The following is a 13,361-nucleotide window of genomic DNA, read 5'->3' on the forward strand; positions in this document are numbered from 1 at the left end:
AACGTTATTGACATGACATACAAAGAACTTTATTGCACGTCGCTCGCTTTTTCGGCTTTTTCTTCGGCTTCGAAACGACTTGCGTGCCGTTATCGGTCGGCAGTTCCCGCGTGCGCTTCCTGGCTTTTAGCGCTGTTGCTCCGTTTTTTTACTTCGTTACTTGTGCTAGGCTCGACATGGAACGACTCTCAACAAGTTTGGGGTCTTAGAAACGACTTCCCCTCCGAAGTACTCTTTTCGGGTGCCACTTTTGGACTGTCACTTAAGGCTCTATTTTCTTTGTTTGTTTGCTATTTTGGTCTCCGTGAACAGACTACCCTGAACGTTTGCCAAGGTCACCTTGACGCTGTTCTTGGCTCGGCAGGGGCGGGGAATCTTTCCTCTAGAGGCCTGCAATGCGCGATCCCGCAAAGCTATACGATTCGTGTGAAAGCCCTCGTGGGTCCCGTCATTCGGTTTGAGGAGAGCCAAACGCTTTGTGGCGCGTTGTTCTGTGGACCGTCGTTTTCTGTGAACGATGTTCGGTTAATGTAAATCGATTTGCGCCAATGAAGTCAACAGGACGTTTTATGAAAACACCACCAATCCCGTTCCACGTCGATGAAATTAACACCGGTCGACAGGAATCAGTTTGAACGCCTTTCATTTCTTTGGTGATGCGGAGTACACAATCGTATGCAAAAAAAAAAAATCCTGCAGGAGTACTAATTTCCTTAATGTATGGACAGTGAATATTTTTACAACTAGTTGGTTCACCCTTAACTCGTGTACGCACTGCGCGAGATAGTCACCATAAGGTGCGGAAAAAGGACAGGCTACCTAAACCGCTTCTATACGCCTTTTCAACGAAGGCTGACAAAATTTGGAGCACAAAGAAACTAAGACAAGAAAGGACAGGACTAGTGCCAACTAACGCAACGAATTGCGCTTTTTAGACAACTGTTGATAACTAAAGGTCGTTTGTCATTTTGCTACTGTGCTTATCAATGTGACAAGCGCATGCGCCTGAAGTTACCTGGAATGCAGTGTTAATTATTTCCAATAAATCGGTTGTTAGTTGACGCTAGTCCAAGTCAATTCTTGTCCTCGTTTCTTTGTGCCTCCAAATTTTGCCAGACCAATGCAATGTTTACCTCTGGGCTGTTGTAAAAACACGTGACCCCCCCCCCCCCTAAAAAAAGGCACTGCCGAAGCAGCGACGTCAGCCTTTGTTACTATCGTACAGCAGTACAGAAAGTAGGTGCCCCTTCTCTCCTGTGGAATGGTCCACAGACGTGTGTATTGTTTCCCGCGCTTAATGGAGCACTCATTCTCTATAATGTCAACGCGCATTTCCTAAGAGCGCGATTTCCCATTGATGGCCTAACTTTACATTGTTTCAGTGCAAGGCGTGACCTTTTATTCCGCCAGTAGGCTATGTAATACCTCTACGGGGCTTTCTCCCCGGCGAACATCGATTAGGAGGACAAGGGCAGGTAGACGGCGCGCCAGACTGACGCTCTTTTTGTCGTTTTCTTTCTTTTTTTTTCGTATAACCGTGAGTGGTGCGCTCGATAAAACTACGACCACGTGTGCTGTACATGTAGTGGCTCTGCGTCCGCCATGGTGGTGTAGCGGTTACGGAGATCGGTTGCTGACCTGAATTAAGGTCGCGGGTTCGATCCCCGCCGCGGCGGTCGCATTTCGGTGGAGGCGAAATGGTAGAGGGCCGTGCACTGTGCGATGTCAATGCACGTTAAAGAACACCAGATGGTCAAAATTTCCGGAGCCCTCGGCGTGGTTTCGGCACGTAAAACCCCAGGTATTATTATTCTTAGGGGCTCTGTCTACGCCGTAACCGTTCGACGCTTGACTCTCGTTATGCTGATGTGAACAGCGCGTGGGATACACAAGGACGAAGAAACGACGAGTCAGGACGAAGAAACGACGAGGACTCGTCGTTTCTTCGTCCTTGTGTATCCCACGCGCTGTTCACATCAATATGGAATACCAACTAGCCCGGTCATACACCTTGTCTCGTTATGCGTTGGAGCTGCATGTTTTTTACGGCGAAAGCCTTAGATACCTCATCATACGCGAAAAGTGACCGTCGGCGGCGTCGGCGTCAACATGATCGAGTGATGCAAAAAATCACGTTATGACGTCGCACATATTTGTGACGTCATGAGGGTGCCACTATAACGCCACATGACGTGACGTCATAGGTAGGCCAATCACGGAGGCAGCGCAAAACCACGTTGGGTGCAGTCGAAGTCTTGGATATGCGCCGTTTTAAACAATATCGGCGAAGAAGACGCAAACGAGACAAAGCGTATCGTCTCGTTTACTTCTGTTCGTCTCTGCGTCTTCTTCGTCGATATTGTTTAAAACAGCGCGTATCCAAGACTTAGACACGAACCAACCATAGTCGGATACAACTTCAGAGGTCCGGAGAGGCCCCGCCCAGGAGTGCGCGCCCGTTAATGCAGCTCTGTGCGCATCCGCCTTTGTGGAGGAAATGCCGAGGACTTCTAAAGTTGTGTCCAACTATGGCCCAGTCATGGCCTTACTCACGTTGGGTGCCCAAAGCCTTCGGAAGGGGCGGAGGAGGATCAATACGTGGACTGAGAAAACAAATTGCTTTCGTCTTAGGCGAATGCATAAGACCCTGTGAGTTTTTCAAGCGAAGCTTCTGTAGCTAGCAGATTTCCGTGGCGGTGTCGTACTCAAAAAGCCCGACGCCGGTGAGGATGCGGAAACGCGGCCCTGGAAGGTGCCCCGTTCGCGCGTGTATTTTGTATACGTGTAGTTCTCCAATAATGTAAGCTCTCTCGGTCGTGGGCTTGTTGGCGATCAACAGTTTTCTGATACGGCAGTCTGATATTGTGTCGAGGTGACTTGTCCTTAAACGTTGCCACATTTCATTGTTACCTGGGTACGAATGCATGACCATCTTTTGTTGCCTAAGAACGTGGATGAAAGTCCAAGTCCCGGCATGGAAGAACGAAACGGTTAGGAGGGACCGCACAGTGCGATAAATAGAGAAAAGAGAAAACGAAAGAGAAAGAGACAAAAGACAAAAGACAGAAAGAAAAAGAAAGAGAAAGAAAAAGGACAGACAGACAGACAGACAGACAGACAGACAGACAGACAGACAGACAGACAGACAGACAGACAGACAGACAGACAGACAGATGGATAGATGGATGGATAGATGGATGGATAGATGGATGGATAGATGGATGGATAGATGGATGGATAGATGGATGGATAGATGGATAGATGGATAGATAGATAGATGGATAGATAGATATAGATAGAGATAGATTGATAGAGATAGATAGATAGAGATAGATAGATATATAGATATAGATAGATAGATAGAGATAGATAGATAGATAGATAGATAGATAGATAGATAGATAGATAGATAGATAGATAGATAGATATAGATAGATAGATATAGATAGATAGATATTGATAGATAGATATAGATAGATAGATAGATATATAGATAGATATAGATAGATATAGATATATACAGATAGATATAGATAAATACAGATAGATATAGATAGATACAGATAGATAGATATAGATAAAAGAAAGAAAGAGAAATACAGAGAGAGAAAGTAGTACGTCAGGAACCAAGCTTCGCCTACTCCCATTTTCCCGGCAGGGCAGGGGCTCTTAAATTTTTATTTACTGCTTTTGTGCTGGGTGTTGGGAATCCTTCGTTTGCTCCAACTCTCTGCAGTTAATAAGCCGGTGTTTTTTGTAAACACGCTGTTCGGGGAAAAGAAGCTGCAAGCGAGATGTGAAAGACGCGGTCTTCGGATTCTTTCTTTCTCAAAGTGTATAAATATTTTATGTTCGCGCCGTTCTTCTCTCCAAGGACATATTATGTGTTCAGCTGCTGGATAAACACTTGGTTTGCTTCCTCCTTCCGAGCCGCTTATGAGGTATTAAAATCTAGAAAGAAAAAATAACCTGGGGTGCTATCGCGTAACGATTCTATTTTTTATTCCAATGCTTTTCGGGCTTTTCGCGCTTGACCAGTGGTCAGAACGACGGTCCGCCCGCGTTATCAACGCGATCAGCCAGCCGCGAGTGGTGGATGATAAGAATAGCATAGAATATGGCATTGGAATCGGAAATAGCATAGTTCCGCGATTGCACCCCTGCAGTCATATTATGACAATTTGAAAAAAAGCGGAAGCGTTCGACTGCGACTCAAGGTTGTCCCGTCACTCCCGTATGAGAGAAAAAAAAAAGTCAAGGATGTCAAATTGGGTTGTTGTACATCTGGATATATATATATATATATATATATATATATATATATATATATATATATATATATATATATATATATATATATATATATATATATATGCACTTAATCGAAAAATCTCATATGACACGTACATGTGACCCATATCCAATAGTCTCGTGGATCATACGAGAGCACATATGATTCATGTGTCATGTGTGTTCATACGATATTATTTAAGGCGAACGCCTTAGATGCCTCATCAAACGTGAAAATTGACCGTCGGCTTCCCGCTTTGGTGGCGTCAACACGAGTGATGCAAAAATCATTTGAACTTAAACTGCGCTTGCGACGAGACACCATGCAGAGTAGAAGTAAACAGAATGAACGCAGGCTAACAACTTTCGCAGTTGTTAGTCTGCGTTCGTCCCGTCTACTTCTACTCTGGTCTCTCGTCCCAAGCGCCCCCCCCCCCCCCTCAACACACGCTCCTTGAACAAAAATCACCACGTGATGACGGCACCAATGACGTCATTACGATGCCACAGATCGCCAAAATTTGTGACTTCATAATGACGTCACATGACGTCACCACACCTCGTCGCTTGGTCAAAGGTGGGCCGATTACGGAGCAGTGCAAAACCGGCTAGGTGCAGAAAGCTTGCAATGGAGGCAGCGTAAAACCTCGTAAGGTGCAGCACAAAGGGGGGGGGGGGGCGGGGGAAGTTCTGTGCATCGACTTAGAAGAAAAAGGTGGCTTTCGCCTTGGAATCGTCTTAGGCGAATGCGGAAGGGACCCTATGACTTTTTTCCAAATATTCGGAAAACCGGAAGTGCTTCGAAGGGAAGCAAGAGTGTCACTGCATGCTCGTTCCGCTAATAAAGGGAACTCGAAACGAGAGCAGGATATGTCAGCAGGCACGCCTCGATGCCTCACGCAGCTGAGCGGATACGGCCGACGACGCCGCCGTGTTTTGGTCCGTCCTTGGCCTCCTCGCGTACGGTCGTTGGCGGCGGCGCCGGCTGTTACGGCGCCGCTTTCCGCTACACCAGGAAATAAAACGATAGTGAAGCATGAGGAAGAATAAGAGAAAAAAAAAGTGAGGTGGGATTGGGAGGGAGAGGCGTTTTAAAGGAGGCATTCGTACGACCTCTAACTGCTGCACCACGTGCATTTTTTTTTCTCAGACGTAGTACAACAAACTAGTAAAACAGCGCGTGCGGTATGCGACGGTTTGCGCAAGACCTTTCGCGTCGTGGAGGGCGCACTCGCTGAAACACAAATTATACCGTCTTGGCGGGTAGATAACCCTCTCACGAGGAGAGAGGGTTATCACGAGGAGAGAGAGGAGAGAGGGTCGTATGCGTAAGCGACGGCCTGAGGGTACGTTTACCATCCGACACGCGAAGCTAAAGTAGTAGTAATTGTTTGGTTTGGTCAAGTTAACTCATACTCGGTTTAAAAAGGCAGCTCGACAGAGACGGGACGACAGTCACGTACAAAGACATCACGACCGCTGTAGCTAGCGTACACCTACGCGTACGCGTTCCATGATCAAATAAATAAATAAATAATAAATAAATAAATAAATAAATAAATAAATAAATAAATAAATAAATAAATAAATCAGCCAGTCATTGTCACTTAGTTGGTCATTCCGTGATCAATCAATCAATCACTCAATCAATCAATCTAGACTCCGACGGGATACGCCGGTTAATTTTCGCGTTTGATGAGGCATCTGAGGCTTTCGCCTTAATAATGGTCATAGTTTTCACCGCACTGGCAAGTCTTGTCGAGTCGAAAAAACTTTATTGCAAGGGAATTCAGGATCTCCCAGGCCTCCGGGTCCCCGCGCGACCCCACCACATTCAAACGTTCGTGTCTAATTAGTACATGACGTTGGCAGCCCGGCGGGCGGCGATCTTCTGCCTTGCCGGGTCCGTGGAGCATAGCGAGGTCTCCCAGTCCTCCCAGGTTTTGAGTGGCACCGACCCGCCGGGAGGAGAAGACGGACAGGCCAGGAGAATGTGGGTTAGGTTTGCCCTCGGTGCATTGCACAGAGGGCAGGAAGGTGGGATGGGTCGGTAGTAGGAGAGGGAGGGGGCAGATAAAGTTGCGTTTGCAGACGGCGCCATAGGTGCTGTTCCCTGGTAGTAAGGGAAGAGTGTGGGGGGAGGGGTGTATGTTTGCCTTTCAGCACGATCATTTGCAGTGAGCTCAGCAAAGGTGCGCGCACGCTCTTTCGAGAAACCCTCCGTGAGATCCACCTGTGCCCTGTTTCTCGACCCTCGGACTAAAGAATCGGCGGCCTCATTGCCAGGGTTTCCCGAATGCGCGGGCACCCAGATGAGCTCGGCGCTGTGGGAGGAAGGGGGCTCTGGGTCAGCATGTGGAATGTGGTCGGGTGAACTCTGCCCCTAGCATAATTTAGCAATGCAGTTTTTGAATCGCCGAGGATGTAGGTAGCATCGGAACTGCCGAGCGCTAGCGCAATAGCGATCTCTTGCGCTTCTTCTGGTTTTGTTCCATGAGGTAATTCTTTTATTAATGAGAGGGTCGCACTCGCGAAGGAATGTGTGATAGCAACGAAATGGAATGTCATACCAAGAAAGGCTCACTCTCTTAGCAAACGCGGTCGCTGCAGCAAGCGAAATACTGCAGCGGCCTATGCGGTCTATGTCGTCCACGCAAACACTGTGATGGAAAAAATAAGCGCGCGAGCACAGGCGACCACACTCTGTAGATAAACGTACGGAGCCGAAGGCGGGCATCCCCACCATAGGCGTGCGCACAGGGGGGGGGGGGGGGGGGGGGCGCCCCCCCATTCAGCTAAGAGGGGGGGATCGCAAAGTGAGCCCCATACATTGACATAATAGGGAGGGGGGCGCTGCGACTCGGGGGGGGGGGGGGCGCAATGTCAGCGCTATGCATTGACATAATTGGGAGGGGGGGCGCTGCGAAGAACCTTCGCCCCCTCTGAAGGGGAACCCTGCGCACGCCTATGATCCCCACTACGGTGAAAGACAGGCGGGGCGACTCCCTAAGCGCGCCATTTAAGGTATGTTTGTATGTAAATGGTATGCGCCATTTGGCCCTTTGCGCCATCTCGCGGGTTGTACTGAACACGCCTCTGCCACGCCATGGCCTCCGAGATTGCGCGCCGGCGGGTTTCTCTCCGGCCGTCCCAACGGCACGGAGAGTAATTTCAGAGGCTGGACCTCTGTCAAGCCTTGTTAACATTTCGTCTTCTGTCTTTCTTCCAATATTTCAAACTTCAATTGTTATAACTGCGTGCTGTTGCATTTAACTAACTCTCCTCTTTGCTTCATCGCAGCTGCGATGTAACCCACTGGGACAGGGAGGAGCCCGTGCACCGCGATACCCTGCTTGCCAACGTCAAGGGCAAGGACGCGCTGCTCTGCATGCTTACGGACAAGATCGATGAGACTGTCATCTCGGCTGGTACGTTTATCTATCTATCTATCTATCTATCTATCTATCTATCTATCTATCTATCTATCTATCTATCTATCTATCTATCTATCTATCTATCTATCTATCTATCTATCTATCTATCTATCTATCTATCTATCTATCTATCTATCTATCTATCTATCTCTATCTATCTATCTATCTATCTATCTATCTATCTATCTATCTATCTATCTATCTATCTATCTATCTATCTATCACAGCTGCGATAGGATACTATCGCAGCTGTGAATATGAACTTTCAATGGACGCCATCGCCAACGCCGAAGTTCTGCTTCCGGGTTCCTCGTAATTATCGCAGAAAAACAATGGAAAGGCTGGACATTTCAGAGCATCGGTGGTCTTTTGATGTCGTATGGGCGTTGCTATCCGTCTTGCTCGGGATCAAGCATTTGCGTAATTTTTTCGGAAAAAAAACGCCGAGAAAAAAATTGTTTTCGAACTAATGTCCCGATGACGGTGTAATATTTGTTACAGGGGACAAGCTGAAAATCATCGCCACAATGTCCGTCGGCTTTGAGCACATCGATCTTGAGGAGTGCAAAAGGAGGTACGGTCTCTGTCTGTTTGTGAAAGCGTTTGTGCCTGGCGCTGCTGCCTTTAGCATTAGTGTGGAGGAGCGCGCAAGACAATGCTGATGTACGGATGTACTATAGAACTATAGAAGGATGTAACTATAGAAGCGGATGTTACAACTATAGAACACTGAGCGTCTCCGGGAACACTATTGTAATGTTGGGCCAAGAACGTTTTGATATTTCTTTAAATGGTAATTTGTGTAGTTTAGTTTAATTTATTTCAAACAAACATGTTTACATACATGCTTGATGCATATGGGAGTAAAAGCCACTAGAAAACAGCTTGACAAAACTCCCATATCGCTTGTGTTGTACATGGCAGTGACGTGCAGAAAACAGTGCACTGGTCAATCAACACATAATTACAGGGTCGTCAGGACAAGCAGTGACAAGCAGTACATTGCGGTAACAGTTATAATACAACAATACGAGGCATTTGTGTGATGGCATTTTTAGCTGTTAAAAAAACGGTACTCTTTGAAACTATATTACATTGACTCGTAAAAGATTTCTCGGATGTTTTTATGATGACTTCCAAAGATGCGCTAATTGTAAATGGCGCATGTTAAATCGTGCATTCCCTGCGAGATCGCCAGTCGTGCACTTTTGACTGACTGCTCTCGAGGGTGACAAGATCGGCACTCATGGTTAACGTGACGCTCGGGAAACATTGTATGACGTGTGCACTTAAAGGGGTACTGACACGAAAACTTTTCAGTTGTTTTTTGCCTAGAAAATGCAACTGGTTAAGTGTGAGTGGACCATGAAAAAGTATGCACCGTGAAAAGAATTACGGTACGTTTTTAAAAGCTAGTTTCGGTCCCTACTGTACTCTGACGTCACAACACGGTATGAGCTTCTCGTCACGTATACTCACGCAAGATATCGTGACGTTTCCACGGCCGCTCCTCTGCGCGACTCCTTTGGTAACGCACAAACCACCATTTTGAATGTTTTAATACCTTACGTCATCGTAACTAGCCATACTGGTGAGTAGCCGACCGTCACGATAGTTTCGATGTCAGTAGGTGCGCCATGCGAAAAATTTCAAAATAAAGTATCGGCGTTTAAGTAGATTCACGCTTGCGCAGAGCCGTCTGTGTATGGCATGGTAAAGTAAGCGTCGAAAGTTGGTGTCAGTACCCCTTTCATGTGTTGAGACCAGCATGCAGTATCACTGAAGGAACACGGTTGTAGGTGAAATATCGCAAAGCATGCGAGCCATATGCTCGGACGTGTTTGAGGCTACGTGTAATGCGCGTACAGGTGAACGATTTGCTGGAACGCGTTTTCTCCTTTTTCAGGAATATTACAGTGACCAACACTCCGAACGTGTCTTCGGACTCTGTAGCTGAAATGACCATCGCCATGGCACTGGCAGCTGGACGGAGGCTTGTGGACGGCGCGAATTCCGTCAAGGCGTGAGTGGTGGTTCCCTTGCCTCTTGCATCCAAAGCCCGCTTCTTGCATTTTTACTACCGAGCGGAGTCGCCGCCTGGCGGCTTCTGGCTGAACCGCGCCTAGTGTGGATTGCTCCATGCGTCGTCTGCTAGCCACGTTGTGTTTGCATGCGCGCGTACGTCATGCAGATCCTAAAAAGGCGGTTTGTTCCGTTGCGTTAGTGCTACTTTAACCGCTCGTACGGATGCCTAACAAGATGTAAAGAAGCATTTGGCCTTGACCGGCTGTATATGTGCTGTAATAAGATCAGTGAGTGCACTTGTCGAGAGTGCTGTGTGTGGTCGTCGTATCCTCCGTTCACGAGAGTCATATCCGTGTAGGTGCCGCTCTGTGGTCCAAGCGCATTTCCAAGTGCACTTGGCGTTGTCCTAAAGATGAGAAGTATTAAATCTCATGTGAATATAGCCTTTTAGCGGCTCGGTGGTAAAAGGAAAGGCTCTCATGCCCTTGCGCGTTGTGGTTAGGTGTGTAACTTCGGTAGTGTCGTTTATAGGTTACGCGACGAGCTTTAGTTGTGTACGGTCCTGGTCCCACTACAGAGAAATATTTCTGTCAAGTCACGTCTGACATTGGGGTAGTCAAATTGTCCCCTAAAAAGAACAGAAAATGTAATGACACGGAAACCACAAAACTGAGTTGCCTTGCGCAATTTTAACTTGTGGCGAAATTTATACAAAAACACCCATGTACTTAAATTAAGGTACGCGTTAAAGAGCCCTGATGGTCAAAATTAATCCAAACGGCGTACTTTAGATTCATGTCGTAGTAATTTCACGCGAAGCCACATCTTTTTTTCTTTACATTTTCTTGAGCGTTTGTGTTGCGTTGTTATAGATTGACGGAAGGCAGCGGACATTATTGGCATGAAAAAACGTACTTTGGTCCCGTGAAATAACCGGGTCTTTGTTCCATTACTGTCGTGCAAGTAATCAATCGAATAAAGTTCTGTGCTGTATAGTAGTAGTAGTAGTAGTAGTAGTAGTATCTTTTATTTTCTTGTTATACAAGAAAAAGGAACAGAGGCAAAAGGCATTTTATACGCCTGACAAGGGCCTCTAGCTGTACCCGAAGTTCGCAACACATGCACAATAGAAAAAAAAAAAAAGAAGTTTTGACACACCATAAAAAACCACATGAGCGCTAACAAAGAAGTACTGCAATCAACACAACCAACACATGACACGCTTAAAACACTGCAGATACGCAAGTCTTACACAGATAAATAAATAAATAAATAAATAAATAAATAAATAAATAAATAAATAAATAAATAAAACAAGAACAGAAAATTCGATGCATCGTGTAACCACATGAACAATAATAATAGAAAAAGACATTATCTGTTAGAAAAGGAACCGTGACTCACTTTCCGTACACAAGCAAAAAAAAAAAAATATTCATACCACGATGACACTACAAGTTTTGAGCAATATTGTCTAGTGGTGATAAGTTATTTCATTTTTCAATATAATTTCTTTAACTTGTTTTTTTTAAATGCCTCTAGAGAAACATGAAACTGTATGCTATTATTCAATTCATTAACTATTTTCATTGATTGGTATTCTATAGTTTGCTTTCCATAATTTGTCCTAGTTCTGGGTAAACGCTGTAAATTTCTTCTGGCAGGATAACGTTGCTGATTTTCTTTTGGTTTATACCACTTACTTTTGTGTACCTCTTGTAGTAGCTTGAAATAGTATATTTGGTTTGCCCTTAACATTTCGTGCTTATAAAAGAGCACTGAAGTGCGAAAACAGTCTATTCTACCATTGTAATTTTCAAAAATACGAAGTATTTTCTTTTGTAGCATTATAAGTCTGTTGTAATTTTTTTTTTTTTTTTGTCGTCCTCCATACTAGTACACCGTAAGAAAGTCTCGAATAGTTGCCTTTGCGTACTGTTACTGGAATAAAAACAAGCGTGTGCGTGTTAAACGTCTCCGTAGCGCTAAAGCGCTGTCAGCCACGTAGCTTTCCTCAGTAAACCTATCAACTGTCCTACATTTCATGGAGAACTGAATAAGAAATGGGATGAATATTTGAGCACGCAGGGCACAAACTACTGTTCGAACTCATCGTGAAGGAATACGGGCTTTCTTTTTGCTGGGGATATCCAGATGAACAAGAAGTAAATACCTAATTCAGTCGCGCTACAGCAGTGCGTAGTAGGTGGAACACAAGCTAAACATGTACAAATAAAACCGACTGTTGCCGAAGGCGAGCAACCTGTCCGCTGACAGAATGCGCTTCTCTCACGAGTGATATTAACGTTCGGCGCGCTTCGTGCATTAATTCGGGAATGAAGAGCGCACATATTACCAGAAAGCTGCAGTCAACGCATTTTGTTTGCCGGAAATCGGGACAGATCGCTCACAACGAAGCGCTGTTGTGTGCGTTTGTGTACGCGCCGACAACGGCCTATCCACATTTGCGCGGCGACGCTGCTGCCACCTGTAGCCCGATCTCGCGGCGATGAGGGAACCCAAGCTATGGTGGCTAGAGGGTACCCAAGCTCAAGTTTGCGGCGCTGCGGCTCTGGAGAGAAGCTCTGGCGCAACTGAGGGCAAGCGCAGCCGACTCGACCTGTTTGTCGGCAGCGGGAACACGCGCGCGCGCGCGTTCTTCAGTCGGTACGGAGAACTGGGGCGCCGTGCCGAGAACTTTGCACGCTGAACCGAGAGGCTTGCTGTGCAAAGCTGCATTTCCGCGTTGGCAGAAGCGACCCCGCGAAAGCGGGGGGTCCGAAGTATTGCTGTGTCGTGGGCTGCCACAACAGTGCTCGTTGCCTGCACGGCCGGTCTAGAGGCGCGCGCTCGCTCCTTAGCGAGCGCGCGCCTCCAGACCGGCCGTGGTTGCCTGCTCCCAGTTTCTATTTTTCTACCAGAGATGGCGCTGCCAGTCAAGAGCAGCAGCGTCACTCAGCGATGCTTGGGAAGCCTATGGTCGACCTTGTACCTTAAACGCCGTTGGTGTAACGCTGGTCACGTGATATGAGGGATTAGAGTGAGGCTCGGCGGTAAGGGGAAATGGCTGCGTTGCACAAGTATTGAGGGACCATGCTTGCACCGAGAGAGGCTCGGCAGAAAGGGGGAAGGACAGCGCCTCGCCGAGAGGAGTAGGTCGGTGAGAAGGGCTCGGTGGAGCACACAGAAAGGGTCCGTGATTCAGAAGTACTGCCACGCCGTGAAACCTGTTGACCCGTAACGCGCACAAACAAAAGAAACAAAGAAACAGAACTTAGCAGTAAGGGTGGAACTGCGAAAGTCCGAGTGAAAAGGGTACAACAGTTTCGCTGGTTGACGCTTTCCACAGCATGGAACTAGCAGTACTTTTTTATTGCTACTCTGAGAGGAAGTGTTCCGCTGATACGTGCATAGGCATGCGCAGTGTCCACGGGGGGGACATCTTTCTCCGCAGCGCATGCCTTCCCCACCTTTTGGTCGTGTTCAAAGGATAACGAGTTTTTTAATGGATGGAGAGAAAAAAAGCGTTCACGTGCTTCTCGCATGCCTTTGGTCCCCAGCGTTCCGTGTGTGTGGTGGGGGTGGGGGGTCATGCCTCATAATAAGTTCCCT

General features: G+C 46.8%; 1 protein-coding gene across 1 annotated transcript in view; it reads left to right on the forward strand.

The window, feature by feature from the left end:
• The window catches only part of LOC119374428 (glyoxylate reductase/hydroxypyruvate reductase), a 38,105-nt gene that overhangs the window by 5,212 nt on the left and 19,532 nt on the right, over positions 1–13,361 (forward strand). Inside the window, exons 2-4 of the mRNA XM_037644517.1 lie at positions 7,591–7,718; positions 8,226–8,298; positions 9,631–9,747. Of these exons, the coding sequence (XP_037500445.1) occupies positions 7,591–7,718; positions 8,226–8,298; positions 9,631–9,747 (318 nt within the window). The remainder of the gene's footprint in view (positions 1–7,590; positions 7,719–8,225; positions 8,299–9,630; positions 9,748–13,361) is intronic.

Source organism: Rhipicephalus sanguineus, chromosome 11 (genome assembly GCF_013339695.2).
Source record: "Rhipicephalus sanguineus isolate Rsan-2018 chromosome 11, BIME_Rsan_1.4, whole genome shotgun sequence".
NCBI classification, from domain to species: Eukaryota; Metazoa; Arthropoda; class Arachnida; order Ixodida; family Ixodidae; genus Rhipicephalus; species Rhipicephalus sanguineus.